The sequence below is a fragment of the Diabrotica virgifera genome, chromosome 2, assembly GCF_917563875.1.
Source record: "Diabrotica virgifera virgifera chromosome 2, PGI_DIABVI_V3a".
Classification (NCBI taxonomy): Eukaryota; Metazoa; Arthropoda; class Insecta; order Coleoptera; family Chrysomelidae; genus Diabrotica; species Diabrotica virgifera.
In genome coordinates this window covers 28,487,595-28,503,827 of record NC_065444.1, presented here as the reverse complement: position 1 = coordinate 28,503,827, position 16,233 = coordinate 28,487,595, and the positions used below count along the sequence as shown (strand labels likewise).

General features: G+C 31.5%; 1 protein-coding gene across 1 annotated transcript; it reads left to right on the top strand.

The window, feature by feature from the left end:
- The first annotated feature begins 45 nt into the window (after nt 1-45).
- On the top strand, nt 46-15,823 carry LOC126880012 (peptidylprolyl isomerase domain and WD repeat-containing protein 1). The gene is made up of 6 exons (XM_050643528.1): nt 46-697; nt 3,784-4,007; nt 5,087-5,286; nt 5,359-5,638; nt 8,553-8,960; nt 15,487-15,823. Exons 1-6 carry the CDS (start codon nt 153-155, stop codon nt 15,792-15,794), a joined length of 1,965 nt encoding a protein of 654 aa, XP_050499485.1. The 5' UTR covers nt 46-152; the 3' UTR covers nt 15,795-15,823.
- Nucleotides 15,824-16,233: the final 410 nt, after the last annotated feature.

Here is a 16,233-nt window from a genome sequence, read left to right as displayed (position 1 = left end):
TGTATATGTTGGTATGCCTGTCTAGATCCAGAAATTTGACAGTTAAATATTTGTTGATAGTAGAAAGTGAGGTTAAAAAATTAAATATCTTTAAATTGTTTAAATGTAAATATACATATATTATTTTAAATATTTAATAAAAATAGTTAAAAATGAGTGAATCAGAAGGTGTGGTTAAAAATTCATCAGATGAATCGGACAAGGATTCAGACCAGGATGTACCAGAAGATTCACACAAAAAGCATAAGCATTTACAAAACAAAGATTTTGAAGAAAGAAAAGGTAAAAAGCGAAGTAATAAAGAGGAAGACAATTCTGATGAAGATGTTGCTATCGGGCCTGCCATACCAGAGGCCGAAAAGCCCAAAAAACGTAAAGTATTACCACATGAACAGCTTTATTTGGACAGTTTACCTTCTGCAGAATCATATGAGAGGAGCTACATGCACAGAGACGTCATTACTCATATTGTGGTAACTTGCACAGATTTTATCATCACAGCTAGTTGTGATGGTCACATCAAATTTTGGAAAAAAATGGAAAATGGCATCGAGTTCGTGAAACACTTTAGAAGTCATTTAGGACCCATTGTGAAAATAGCCTGCAATTGTGAAGGAACACTGCTTTGTTCAGCATCTGTTGATAGATCGCTGAAGATTTTTGATGTAGTAAATTTTGATATGATCAACATGATTAGGTATTTATTTATTTATTTATTCACTCTTATTTATACAAAAATAGAATATCCTAACCCGAGACTTTGTCAAATGTATGGTGATACTTGACCGTATTCAGATTGGGCTCCACCTACGATGTGTAGTCAACAAAAACACAATTCACCTAATGCACTCCCACTTATTTTTTACAAAAGTGGACAAAATCACCCAGAGTCACCTTATATTTTACAAGATGTAACAAAAATGCTAAACTAAATACTAAATGTTAAACAAATGGTTAAAATAAATTAAATTTACCTAAAAATCTTAATATTGTTAAATAATAAATACTAAAGTTAAAGGTCCCCTATACTCAGTCAAAGAGTGCTTCAATTTTAGAGAGTTTATATCCACCAGAACATAAGAATGATTAACGTCATTTCTGAGTATCTTGAATCCTGTTAATAGGGGAGAATCTGCCATAGTGTGTGTGATAGTGTTTTATTGGGACCGTGCAAGTTCGGCAAAGCGACACCTGGTTTCTACGCTCAGCAACATTTTTCGCAGTTTTAATTATATTGGCCAATTATATTAGTCCTGGTTACTGGATAATTGTCAAAGCCATCGTCCAAAAAAATAATAAGAAGAAAAAGTCAGATTCAGGTTATGTTATTAAAACGTAAACAATTGTATGTAGTAAATAAAATTAGTTATTAAAATGCAGTACTTCAAGCAAAATACAATTAATTAAATTTAACTTTATATATTAATTGCATATCATATCGATATTGTGGAGCAATATATAATTTTTCTTCTTCAATGACAGTAGGTATGAAATATACGTCAATTTGACAATTTCAATTGACAATATGAATTATTTAAGAAAGTTGCAATATTTCTCCGCTATTCACACATGATCGTTTCTCGTATCCCCTCCAGGTACTTGCACATCTTGAATAGAAACCAGGCATTGTAGATAAGACTTAATAAATCAGAAAAGTGAGTGGTATGGTCAAGAAGTTTACAGAAAACTATACCCTTTTTTAAACCAGGAGGAGTAAACTCAAAAGCCCCCTTATCACTTGGGAGTATGAAAAATAGATATAGTAGATCCCAAATCCTTTTTTCGTGCATCATTTATTTTGACGTCATATAGGATTTTAAAAATGTCACAAATCATTACATGACATTTTAGTTAAATCTGACAGTTTTCAGAATATTTATATTTATATTTAGTAAACATCAATATTTATAGAAATATTTGCCAGAATATTAATATTTAAAATAGTTTAATGTAAAATTAAATAAATATAATATCAAATTTCACTATACAATGCCCGAATATACCAATGACATAAAATATTTATATTTACGTCATTGACAAATTTATAACCTAGAAATTAAAATTGTCATTTTACCATAATATGATCAATTATTTTTGTGTCAAATTATCTTTTACTCACCTCGTTGATTGGTTATCTATTTAGAGTATTGTAATCGCCAATCAATTATACATATGAGGCACTCAGAGCAACAGTGGCTTAACCCCAGAAACGAAGTTTTTGAGATAAATGCAATATTTGCCTTCATACTTACATTATGCTTATGGGATGGTGCTACAAATTATGTAGCGCCATTTAGCCAAGTATAGAGGTAGGTTGTGTAGACCCTTGTTAATCTGAAGATTTAATGCTTCTGCTTTTATTGATATATTAATCTAAAAATGTTCAATTTGTGGCTTAGGCCAATGTTGCTCTGAGCGCCTCATATATGGTAGAAATCCTTTTTAATATGCAAATACTCATCAAGGAATACATAATTTTTTAAGTTCAATGTATAATAATCACAGAGGTACGTTCTTTTCTGTCATTTCCAACTGTAATGCGTTAGAGAGAATTCGATAATCTGTGCCGCACTGAAAAAAGGGTTTGGGAGGGCTATAACAACTTGAATTGAAAGACAATTTACTCAGATTGTAAGAACTAAGAACCTTTTTTCATACCTTTAACCTAGATGAATGAAAACAGAATGTGATTGCTTATTGTAGAATCCTTTTCTGCTTTCTATATTCGTTGTCTCTATGCCTTATAAATTGTAAAAGGCAGAGATTTAGTATGTTAACAGAAAGGGGTTCTAATAAGGAAAGTTTAAGATTTAAATTAGTGTTTATTATTACATCTAATACTGGATTCTTTATCTGGGACTTTCCTATTTTCTTTTCTCTATTTTCTCAGATAACAACTTTTCAGTCCTGCCGAATATTTGTGTAAAATTTCATAAAAATCGGTAAAGCCGTTTCGGAGGAGTATGGCAACTAACGCTGTGACAGGAGAATTTTATATACCTATACAGATTATAGTTATAGTATATTATACCATACATTGGGCCCCGTTTTAAAATTTTTTTTATCTTTGGCATCCTCTGCCTTTCTATTCTCATCACATGCCCTATCCCCCTCACTCACTGTGCTTTTATGAAGGGACTGGTGCTTGGGTTTCTATACAGTTTCTCTAGCTCCCTTTTTGTTCATAGCATCCATTCTTCCACCATGTTTTTGCCTCCATATATAGCTCTTAGTATTTTTCTTTCCCATCTTTCCAATTTCTCCTTATTTGCTTTTTTCATTGTACATACTTCGCTACCATATATGTCACTGTGGGCCTTATTACAGTTTTATATATCCTTAACTTTGTTTTTCTCTATACATATTTGGATTTCATAAATGTTCTTAGTCTTCCCATCTTTTTATTTCCCTTTGCCAATCTGTCATTCAGTTCCCACTCTTCCTAACCTTTCTCTTCTATAATAACCCTAGATACATATTATAATGGACCACGCTTTCGAAATTATATTCCCTTAACCCTTTCAGTGCAGCGTTAAATAGTAGGGAGTTGCGCTGTGCAGCCCTGCTCTCCTTAATTAAAAGTTAATGAGACGAGGTCGCACCGGTGCACCTTTCGCATTTTATCAACAATTAAAAAAGTGCGCTTTCCGCATTGAAAGGGTTATTTCATTAGATATGAAAGTAAACTGTACCTCTTCTTTTTGCTGTGCTTATTGTTATATTACCAAAAAATGAATATAGTAAGTAAGTGAAACATCTCTATTTATATTCTAACCATTTTAGGTTAGAATTTGTACCTGGAACAATTGAGTGGATTCATGGATCTGGAGAACCGATACATACTTTGGCTGTTGCTGATAAAGCCACTGCTAGGATCCATATATACGATGGGAAAGATGGAAAAGCACTTACCGTTTTTGAAAAAATTCATACCAGTCCTGTTACATTGATCAAGTATAACCCCAAATATGATGTAGTGATATCAGCTGACAAGAAAGGCATGGTTGGTAAGTAATAAAGTAATGCTCAGAATAATTTGCAGAAATACTAAAAAATATAAACATTTTTCATAAAATATGCTATTTTTCCCTTTAGTTTGTAAGATTTTTAAGTGCATGTCAAAGAGTGTATAATAACTACCTCTTAAAACCTACCAAATTTCATTTGCATATCTCAACCAGTTTTAAATCAATAAATAAATCGTCAGTTTGTAAGAAAGAATTCAACATCCTGTATCTCGGAAAAGAAGCATTTGCGGACATATGTTTATAAAGCAAACGGTCATTATTTTTTCATGCAGAATTGCCCCTTAAAGTTTCTCGCACTTATTTAGAAACACCCTGTATTGATGAAGAACATAAAGTACCTAACTTTTTTATTATCCAACACAAGCAAATGAATCAAAAAACAGAATGTTAAGAAAACCTGAGGGTATAGTTAGGTTTCAATTTCAGTATTTTGTAAATAATAAAATATTCCACAGGGTGTGGTGAACTTTGAGAAAAAACAGAGTTTGATTGGTACACCCGGTATACAATGACAATTTATTTGTCTAGCAACAATATTGTTACAGAATAAGGCTATAAGATATTAAAAAATCACTTAACAGGTTAAGCGCCACGCAGATACCCGTGTCCGATTTGAAATTCACCTGGGCGGTAGACACTGGTGTCCTCTTGACTTAAATTTTTGCCGCGGTGCCCGGCCGCGATGACTCGATTTTATGCGTTTTTGAACCTGGTTCAACGTTCTATATTGCAGAGCCATAGCGAACACATTTCTATGTTAAAACTGCGTAAAATCGTGTCCTCGCGTCCGTGTAAGGATGATAACGGCGAATTTCAAATCGGACACACGTGTCCTCCATGGGCTTAACCTGTTAAATTGGACACCAGGTTTAGGAAACTCGAGACATCAAAAATGACCCATTTTGAGGGTGGCCCATTTTCTCTGAATCGCAGTGTATTATACTATAACATATTTATTTATATTATATTGTAAGATTTTTGGTTAATACTTAAGGGTAATTTATTCCACTACAATGGGGTGCATCTTAAATTGTTACTTCAGCTATAAATTATTTTAGAATATTGGCATGGAAGCAAGCATGACTATGGTGTTCCCAAAAATATAGGATTTGATTCCAAACTTGACACTGATCTGTTCGAATTCGCCAAAAATAAGACTGTTCCAACAGGATTAGCTTTTTCCAATGATGGAAAAAAGTTTGCAACAATTTCGACAGATAGAAAAATTAGGGTATTTAATTTTTTGAAAGGTAAACTGGTAAGTGATTGTATTTTCTTTATTTTTGTTAAATATTCTTGAACATTACTTTTTTTTAATACATTGTTTTAGATTTTAGTTTTGGATGAATCATTGCCAAGGTTCTCAGATCATCAGCACAAAACACAGCAACTGCCAAACATGGAATTTGGTAGACGGATGGCTGTAGAGAGGGATTTGGAAAAGTCGGATAGTTTTGAGTTGGCCAATATAATATTCGACGAAAGTGGATATTTCATTATGTACGCTACGTTATTGGGTATTAAACTTGTAAATATACATACTAATAGGTGTGTTAAGATCATAGGAAAAAATGAAAATTTACGGATGTTAAATATTGCTCTCTACCAAGGTAAGGCGTATTAAAAATATTAAATGCAGTAAATATGTTTGCTTATTTCTTATTTCAATCAGATAATCCCATTATTTTTATATTATTTTCCATGCTTACCGATAATTATATTTATTTGATATCGGCACTGAAGAAACTTATTTTACGATGTACTTACTACTTTGACGAAAGTCAAAAGATGAGCATACTACTTCCGGTCCCTATTTGCTAAAGATTATGATAATAATGCTAGAATGCTAGAAACAGCAGAGACGAAAACCCTTGTAAAAATCAATGATAAGATGTCATTTCCCTGTTCAGCTTTGTCTTTCTAGCTATCGTTCTCAACTTTATCATACTTTCGTGTCTTTTATTTGTAACTCAAATCTCACTGGCATGTAGAATATGTCTCTGACTTCTCCGCGTTCTGTTGTTGTCTGTATAATTTTGGTTTAGTGATTCACAGAACATATTTCAATTCTCTTTTTTCCTTTTCATACTAGTCAAGTTATTTATGAGTAAAAATGTTTATTGTTCAACAAAAACCACGTTTTTAGGCGATTTTTCGCAAATAGTTCAAAGAGTAAGTATTTGATCGAAAAGAATATTGTTAGCAAAATTGTAGCTTATAAAAAAATAAAACAAAAATGAAGTCTATCGACCCAGTAAAAGAAAAGTTATAGCTCAAAAGAAAAGTTTTTCTTATTCGTTAAATTGCAAATCGAATATTTCAACGTGAAATAACCAAAAAATGAAATACTTTTCGGGGAAAACTCATTAGAACTTTTTTAAAGTATTTAAAAAAGCTTTATTTTTATTTTTTACAAAAGTTTCCAGCATCAAAACTGAGCCAGTTACGCTCAAAATACAGTTAATTCCAATTTTTGGTAAAAAAATTGGGAAAATCTCCCCTTATCTAGCAGCCCAAATGAAACTAATCACTATCGCTTTACAAATTACTTATCTTTTTTATATGACCTGTAAGTTTCAACGGTCCAAAGTGCTTATTTTTGAAAGGGTTCTAGTTGAAAGGGCTTGAACGAGTCACTAATCACGAGTATAGCTATGCAAATTTTAACCAAGTTTTGTCTTACAGAAAAACAAAATAAAGCCAAAATATTTATAAAAGCAAAACCTACATTTCTTTACTCTTTGAGATTTTTCGTATCACTAATACTTTTTAAGTTATTTTGAAAAAAGCGCATTTTTCCAAAATAAAAAAAACTTTTTTTACTACTAAACCAAATTTTTTCACAAATAAGAACTTTGAACCGGTCAAACTTACAGATCATATAAACAATAAATATTTAAAGTGTGTAAATGGTAGAGCGCTAACGATAAATTTTATTTAGGGTGCGAACTAGTGGGAGATTTTCACGATTTTTTTTTACCAAAAAAGTGGCCAACTTTATTTTGAGCGTAACTCGTATAGTATTGGCACTAGAAACTTTTATACGAAATAAAAATAAAGCTTTTTTTTAAACATTCAAAAAAGTTTTAACGAGTTTTTCCCGAAAAGTGCTTTATTTTTTGGTTATTTCAGGTTGAAATATTCGATTTGGAATTGGACCAATAAGAATAATTTTTCATGAGCTTCAACTGTGCTTTTACTGTGTCGATGGACTTCATGAATAAGTACATACACCATTTTTTTGTATCTTATAAGCTACATTTTTGCTACAAATATTTTTTCGGTATCTAATATTTAAATCAACAAAATACTTATTTTTGAGTTATTTGCGAAAAAACCGTCTGAAATCGTGTTTTTTTTGTTGAAAAATAAACATTTTCACTCACAAATGACTTGAAAAGTATTAATATAGATAAAGAAACTCTATAGAACAAAAGTTGCTTATAATTAGCCAATTTATACATTTCCGGACTTATTTTAAACGTATGTTTTTCACCCCCGAAGTAAAAACAACCAACGGCGTAAGTCCAACTTTAAAGTGGAGTGTAACTAGAACCTAAATCCAAATTGTCAAGCAAATACGTCCGTCGTGACGCTGATAATTTCACTTCAAAACTGTCATTTACTGAGTTACTATATGAATACATTATGCATTGTTTATGACGCCTTACATTTTTCAGCTTTATTGGTATAGAGTAAAATAGAACAAAATGATTACATTAGTACATAGTATTATAGTATTATTCTATGAGATGAACAACTTTCTTCGTGCACTACTATCAGCGAATATATCTACAATTTTATTAATTCGGATGGGCAACTTCATTTTCAATACTGCACTTCTTAAAAAACGTATGCACGCGAATAATATAGCAACACATTTTTATATATTTTATATTAGACGACAAGATGGAGGCCCTGACATATTGGGGTCCCGCCGTAAGTTTCATGCTTCGGGTGCCGCTGTTACGCCTCTGGATAATTGTATCGAAATACTTAACGTAGGTAAAGATTAAAGAGAAAACCCATTTCTAGATTTAGAAATATTGTTCTAAAATTCGACAAATTGCAATTCTCAAATCTTTCAATAGTCACGTACAAAGCATTATAGTTTATTGTCGTCACCATAAAAATTCGGAAAGAGACCGGAAAGGATTAAGTTTTTAGATATGAGATAATTCATTTGCCGAATAAGCCTATTTAGAAATTTATGTTTTTAAATTTAAACACAACGTAAAATAATATAACAATAACATGTTTTTACATAATATCAGACGACAAGATGGGGCGCCCCGCAAGTTTCATGCTGCGGGGGCCTCTGTTACGCCCCTGCTTCTTTCAATCCAATTCAAATTATATGTCAATCAATACTAAATTTTTGGATTTATTGTCGACAAAATATATTCAGGTCATTTAGACTTTTTGATAACATAAACATTTGATAAATAGAATCATCTAATATGTAACTAAATAAAATGCTACTTTTCATGAAAAAATAGCTCTGATACATTATTAATATTGCAGGTTCAGCCAAAAAGTCAAAAGCAGCTGTTACATTAGAAATAGAAGCTTCAAACAACCCAACTTTAGACGCCATACTCCCAGATCCAACTCTTATTTGTACCGCATACAAAAAGTCTAGATTCTATCTCTTTAGTCGTCGAGAACCTGATGATTTACAGAGTGATCAAGATAGAGACGTCTTTAATGAAAAACCATCCAAAGAGGATTCTCTAGCGGCTGCAGAAAATCCCGCAGTCCAGAGGCTGTACGAGAATGCCATTCTTCACACTGTTTTTGGAGATATTCATATAAAGCTATTTATAAAAGATACTCCAAAGACAGTAGAAAACTTCTGTGTCCATAGTAAAAATGGGTATTACAATGGACATATTTTTCATAGAGTTATTAAAGGATTTATGATACAAACAGGTAATATTATAGTCACATAGTTATGTAGTAGTAATAGTAACTCTTTATGGATCTTAATAATCAAATATAATGGATGTCTAGGTGTTTTGGTAAAAAATATTGAAGCATCGTTCAGTATTCTCTTTTGCTACATATTTTTTTAACCCCTTTTTGCTTGTTCTGTGTACCGGAGAATATAATGAATACATAGATAGTGAAAAAATAATCGTATTAATTAAATTAATGAATAATTTACGCAATGGGGAACTTGCATAAAATTTTAAATTCGAAAAAAATGTTATAAATCACAACAGAACCTAATTTAAAACATGTATCAAAAAAAGTTTTGTTTGTCTTTCGTTTGGCCCCTAAAGACGATTAAAAATTCAAATTATACCAGCCAGCCCAAAACTCGTCGTGACGTCATCGGATTATATTTTACATTTTGCACCAACAAAGTAAACAAAATTGTGTATAATTTTAAATTAGACGTTATAGACGTCAGTAGAAAATACAGTATGTGACGTTACAAGTGTTTGTGATCGTTTGAACTATTCATAGAAAAAAAAAATTGAAAATGGTTATTCATTTTTTTATTCATAGAAAATTTGTACTTTTACAAAATGGTTTTATTTTCCATAGTAAACCTTCTTTCCTTTCCTTCAATAACTATATCAAAGTCCAATCTCAACAAACTGGTATATATTATTACAATGACATACGATAAATGTCATTAGAATGTAAATATTTTTCCTTTATTCCGCGACGGCTAGCTGGCTAAATACCCAAGTAGGTGGAGGCCAATAAACTAAAGAAGAAGAAGAAGAAGAATATACCTAAATATAACCGTAAACGGAACCACATAGTTAAACTCTGTGACGTCACGGGTCGTTTGAACTATTTTAAGATAAAGAAGACTTTAAATTTGTACTTCTAAGTTATTATGAGTTTTTGAGGCGTGAAATTTTGGAAATCTCATTTTTATATAAAACTGAACATTATTATGTAATAAAAAAAATGTGCAAGATCCCTATTATAGGAGTAGCTGTTATCCAAAAATATTCAAAAACTGAACTAAAAAGCCATCTCTATGTTTCTGGTGACGACATCGTTGTCAACTAATGTGTACATCAAGTGCATATTATAGACCAGGGTAATAAGCTAGAAATAGACCATGTTCGGGACACTCAAAGATCCAGGTGGCTGACTATTTTTTTTAGTTATTGTATACCTATAGGATAAAAACCTACCTGTTTCCTGCCTAGGGTTCGCGTCCGTTTTTTAATTATTAACAATTTAGTGCAAAAATCGCGATTTTTTCGATTTTTTGCACCCCTTTCAAAAGCTAAATAGTTGACAGAAAATTACAAAATTTAATTTTTTAGAACATTAAAAAACCTTCCAAATTCCGATTTTTGACAGTTAAAAAGTTAATTTGTTGCTACGCAAACTGCAAAATAAGTGAAAATCGTTATTTGTTCATAACTTTTACTAAAACTACCTCAGAACTTTAGTGTTTCACCCAAAGTTGGGTATTGGGGTACTTAACAAACCCTCAAAATTTGAGACCGATCCATTAATTATTTTAAGAGTTATTCCAATTGTTTATCCCAGAGACCTTTATTTCGCAATAACATAAGACAGAAAATAATGAAGATAGGGCAATTCTGAGTATGCCAAATGAAAGTAGAAAATTGATATTATCAAAATGTACTAAAAAACGATAAAAAGATTATCTAATATATTCAAAAATCCTAATGCCAAATTTGTGAAATTTTGTAGTTTAAAAACATTTAGAATATCTTTAAAAATATTGTCTGTAAAAAAAGTAATTTTACATATTACAAAAGCTGGTATTTTACACGAATTTTTAAAAATGTAGTTTAACTGGTGACTAGTCGTGGTAAGTGAAGGGGGAGCTGGGAGCCGACAAATGCACGAGTTCAAAAACTAAACAAGGCAACTTAAAACTACTATCATTTTCTATATCTCGGGATCTACTTAATATATTTTGATCGTTCTTTTTTAATTTGTATGTAATTTTTCTATACATTACAAATATGTAATTTGTCTAGACATTTATTAATTAATAAACAATCTAATTTGTTTAAACAATTCTTGAAAAAATAATTTTTTCCCAAAAATTAATGATTTTAATCATACTATCCCTATTAATCATAGAAAAAGTTAAGGTATAGGTACTTTAATAAATAAATTATCTTTAATAAATATTTATCTAATAAAAATCATTTATTTATTAAAGTGTACTTTAACTTTTTCTGTGATCATTAATGATACTATAATTAAAAAAATAGATTTTTGTAAAAAAATATTTTTTCAAGAATTGTTTAAACAAATTAAACTGTTTATTAATTAATAAATTTAGAAACACATTGCATATTTGTAATGTACGTAAAAATTGCATACCAATTAAAAAAAGAAAGATCAAAGTCCATTGAGTTGACCCGGAGATACAGCAAATTATATTCGTTTGAAATTGCTTTTTCGGTATTTTAACTCGCTGGATTTGTAGGTTCCTCCTAGTAATCGTTTGCACTACATTTTTGAAAAATCGTAGAGGGTGTTGTAAAGGTATAATGTTTGTGCAAATTTTTGAAGAAAAAATACAAATCCCCTTCTTTAAAATGGCATTAATGAGATTCCTTAATTATTATAAACAAATTAGCTGTGAATTAAAAAAACATATGGCTAACTTTGTCCCAAATGAGCCCAGGCTAAATTTTTTTATTTGAAAATTCGTGTTAAAATACTATCTTTTCGAATATATAAAAAGATTGTTTCTACGGACATTTTTAAAGTTATTCTAAATGTTTATAAACTACAAAATTTTAAAAATTTGGCATTAGGATTTTTGATTATATTAATCATTTTTTTATCTTTTTTAATACATTTTGATACTATCACTCTTCTACTTTCATTTGGCATACTCAGAATTGCTCTATCTTCATTATCTTCTGTCTTATCTTATTGCAAAATAAAGGTCTCTGGGATAAACAAATAGAATAACTCTTAAACTAATTAATGGATCAGTCTCAAATTTCGAGGGTTTGTTAAGCACCCCAATATCCAACTTTGGGTGAAGCACTAAAGTTCTAAGGTAGTTTTAGTAAAAGTTATTAACAAATAACGATTTTCACTTATTTTGCAGTTTACGTAGCAACTAATTAACTTTTTAACTTTCAAAAATCGGCATTTTGAAGGTTTTTCAATGCTCTAAAAATCTGAATTTTGTAATTTTATGGCAACTATTTAGTTTTTGAATGGAGTGCAAAAAATCGAAAAAATCGCGATTTTTGCACTAAATTGTTAATAATTAAAAAACGGACGCGAACTCTAGGCAGGAAACAAATAGGTTTTCTTCCTATAGGTCTACAATAACTAAAAAAGTAGTCAGCTACCTGGATCTTTGAGTGTCCCCAGAAAATCCTTATTACCCTGGACTAATAGCTTATGCGAATAAACTGTAGTGGTGTTTCTTCATTAATCCCTGCTATTGATGTTATTTGGACTCCCAAGTATTTGAAGATTTCTGTTGGTTTTATAGTTTCCGTTTCAGTTTGTAGGCTTTCTGGTTTTTCTCCTACAACTAAGTATGTACTTACATACTCGATTTTTCGTATATTAATTGTGAGGCCCCACTTGGTATATGTACTCCTCTTCCAGTTTTCTAAGCATATAGTCTATATTGTATACATTTCTACAGTTAACAAATATTTTCAATATTTCAACATATTAGAACCTTGTACTTGTCCCTTCAAAACTAGTTTCTTACCCATATACCCGCCAACTATCTTTCCCGCCAAACAACGAAACTAAAAGTTGCCCAACTATTAACTACAAGTCTGTCTGTTTTCAACCATCGTCGAATGGACACCGCATTTAAGAAGCTTCAAATAATGTAGTTTTTGTCTATTTCCACCTCAAGTATAACAAGATAATTAATGTCTGTGGCCTTATCAACTAGGCAGTAAGTGATAGTGCCAAATAGTAAAATAATATCAGCTGTATCAACTGTAAGTACAACGATAATCCTATTTACATCTTATTCATTTACCTCTCGCCAAGTTCGCGGTGTTGCCATTACGTGTAGACGGTTTGCTGTTCTATCAAAAACCCTAGGCGGGATAAACTGCGATATAATTTAAACTTATAATATCAATCTGCTATCTCTCATTTATTCTTCGATAACTCAACTCTTCAATATACCTATTTTTTGTTAGTTCATAAACATTGTGTTTTAATTCTCTATTATCCTCTCCTTATCCCTCGCAAAGATTACTCCTTGCAGGTGCTGAATTCAGCTGGTCCTTCGACAAATAAAAAGAAGAAGAAGTTCCCAAAATCTGTGTGCTACAATCGACCAGAGAACCATACATATCACTCTCTTTTCTTCAGCTAGAATGGCTTGGTCGTCAGTGAAGTGTTTCGTGTACAATCTATCGTCTTCGCTTGGGATGCCCACATTGCAACACTTTCTTCTCCACATTGAGAGCACCTCATTCGGATATGTTTTGCTTTAGAGAAAATATGCTGTCTACACAGGAGCTGCCTACACGCTATTTTGTTCTTCTAAATGTCGCGTCATCTCTATTTTTATTTTATTTTTTATTTTTCCATAGATTCTTGGGAGTGAACTATCTCCTTTTTTGTAGATGTTGTTAATTTGTTCTTTTGTCCACTCCTATGTTAGTCATGTCCTTTATAGAATAAGGTGAAAATATACGCTAGTAATTTCCGTAATACTTGTGGGATGTGTTTTAGTAATTCGTTCGGTATACCTTGTGGTCCGCATGTCTTTCAATTTTTTATAGTTGGTTTTGCATCCTCGTCTTCTGTACTGTTATTTCATTGTCGTCATTGCATTCCACTTCCTATGTTGTTGTACTTGTGTTCGAGAATTGCGGTCTTGTTTCAAAACCGCATCCATCCAATATCTTTCTTTTAGTAAATCTCTTCTGTATACTCATTTCTTTTCTATTTGTTCTCAGGTTTTTTACCATTTTCGCATTTATTGTCCCAAGAAATATTTTTTGCTTTAGTTACTAGATTTTTACTTCTCTATTTGATCTTGCATAAATATGTTCATATATCTGGGTCATTTGTTTGCAGGCAATTTTGATAAGATTTTTTTCTACCTTATACTTTCACCTGGGATATACCCACCAGCTTTCTTTTTCGTTACCCAAGTCATGTAAAAACAACATCAGACAGTTAAATAATGATTGTCATAAAAGCACAGTCGATAAACGTTAATTGAAGACACAACTCTCGAAGTGTCTTACAATATATCGTAGTGTATTACAAGTACTTACTTGTATGTAGACTTAGAAAGTTTGAAAGTAATCTAGGTCTGCTAGTATCAGACTAAGTACAGTGGATCCCAAACTCTTTTTTCTATGGATGCTATACAATGTGCAACTTCTCTCACTACTTACATACATTCAAAACGAACAATTTCTCAGGCTGTGAGAAAAGTCGGCTATTGCAGTGAGAAATATTTTTTCTCACGGGTTCAATACGTAGAATCGCGGTTTCCTTGGTAACATGCACAATACAAACACAAATATTTTTGTCAAATAAAATGTATCAAATCGAAACTTACCAAAAATTACCTTTCAAAACTGGTCAAATATAACTGGTAACTACAAACTTAAATAAATAAAAGAATATGTTAATAATATGTATTTTATTTCCATTTTGGCATATAATCTACATAAAAGCACCTAAATTATTTAATTTTGAAGTTTGAACTCTTGACAAAAACGCATCCATAGAAAAAGTACAGTGTACAACACGTGAGAAAACGACACATTTCTCCCTCGCTTGATTTGCGGTACTCGCCTCGTATCTCGGCTCGTGCCAACAAACTTCTGCGCTCGTGAGGAATATGTCTTTTTTCTCTCTTGTTGTACAATATACTATTTTCAGTGCGTTATTAATTTTGACGTCATATATGATTTTAAGAATGTCACAAATCATTACATGACATTTTAGTTAAATCTGATAGTTGTCAGAATATTTATATTTATATAAACATAAATATTTATACAAATATTTGCCAGAATATTAATATTTAAATTATTTTAATGTAAAAATAAATAAATATAAAATCAAATTTCACTTTACAATGTCTGAATATACCAATGACATAAAATATTTATATTTACGTCGCTGAAAAATACTAACCTAGAAATTACAATTGTCATTTTACCATAATATGATACTGTGGAAATACTTTCACTATCGATAACTTTTGTGTCAAATTATCTTTATTCGCATCATTAATTGGTTATCTAGGTAGAGTATTGTAATCGCCAACCAACCAAGTATAAGTCGTTTTACATAATTTTCTAAGTTCAATGTATAATAATCACAGAGTTACGTTTTTTTTGTCACTTCAAACTGTAATGCGTTAGAGAAAATTCGATAATCTGTGACGCACTGAAAAAAGGGTTTGGAATGATCTGTACGACCAATTTTTGTCTGCTACGTTTGACAAAAGTTTTCGTCTATTGATTGATTTTAGGTGACCCGACTGGTAATGGTACGGGTGGCGAAAGTATATGGGGTGGCGAATTTGAAGATGAACTCCGGCCACACTTAAAGCATGATAGACCCTACACAGTTTCTATGGCAAACGCAGGGCCCAATACGAATGGAAGTCAGTTCTTTATAACGTTGACTCCTACTCCTTGGTTGGATAACAAACATACAGTATTTGGAAGAGTTGTGAAAGGGATGGAAGTTGTTCAAAATATTAGTAATGTTAAGACCAATGTAAAAACTGATAAGCCATATGATGATATTCGAATTGTGTCTGTGACGGTTAAGTAATGTGTAAATAAATTATTTATTTAGTATTATTTTTTATAGTATTTATTTATTTAGTTAGTTGATCGTAGTTTTTGAAGTAAAACAATATTTAAAGTTAAACAATTGGCAAATTCTAATTATTCAATTTTACTGAGGTACTCAGAATTAATTATTATTCAAGAGGTACTACTGTTTTATTGCGTGTATAGATGCTCCCGTCGGGTAACTTAGAACATTCAACGTTCCAACATTCAAAGTCCTTGTCGATTGTGATTGTCGTTTTCCATGTATTTGTTCGATTCCGAGACACATTTGTAGTTTTCATAAAAGGCCGCTTTTTATAAGGGCGGGTTGTTGGCCTTTCGCTTAACCCTCATCGTTTATCTGGGCTTGGGACCGGCAAGAAAGATTGTTAAGCTACTCGATCCACCCAACAGTCATTCCAGGGGGAGCTCCAAAT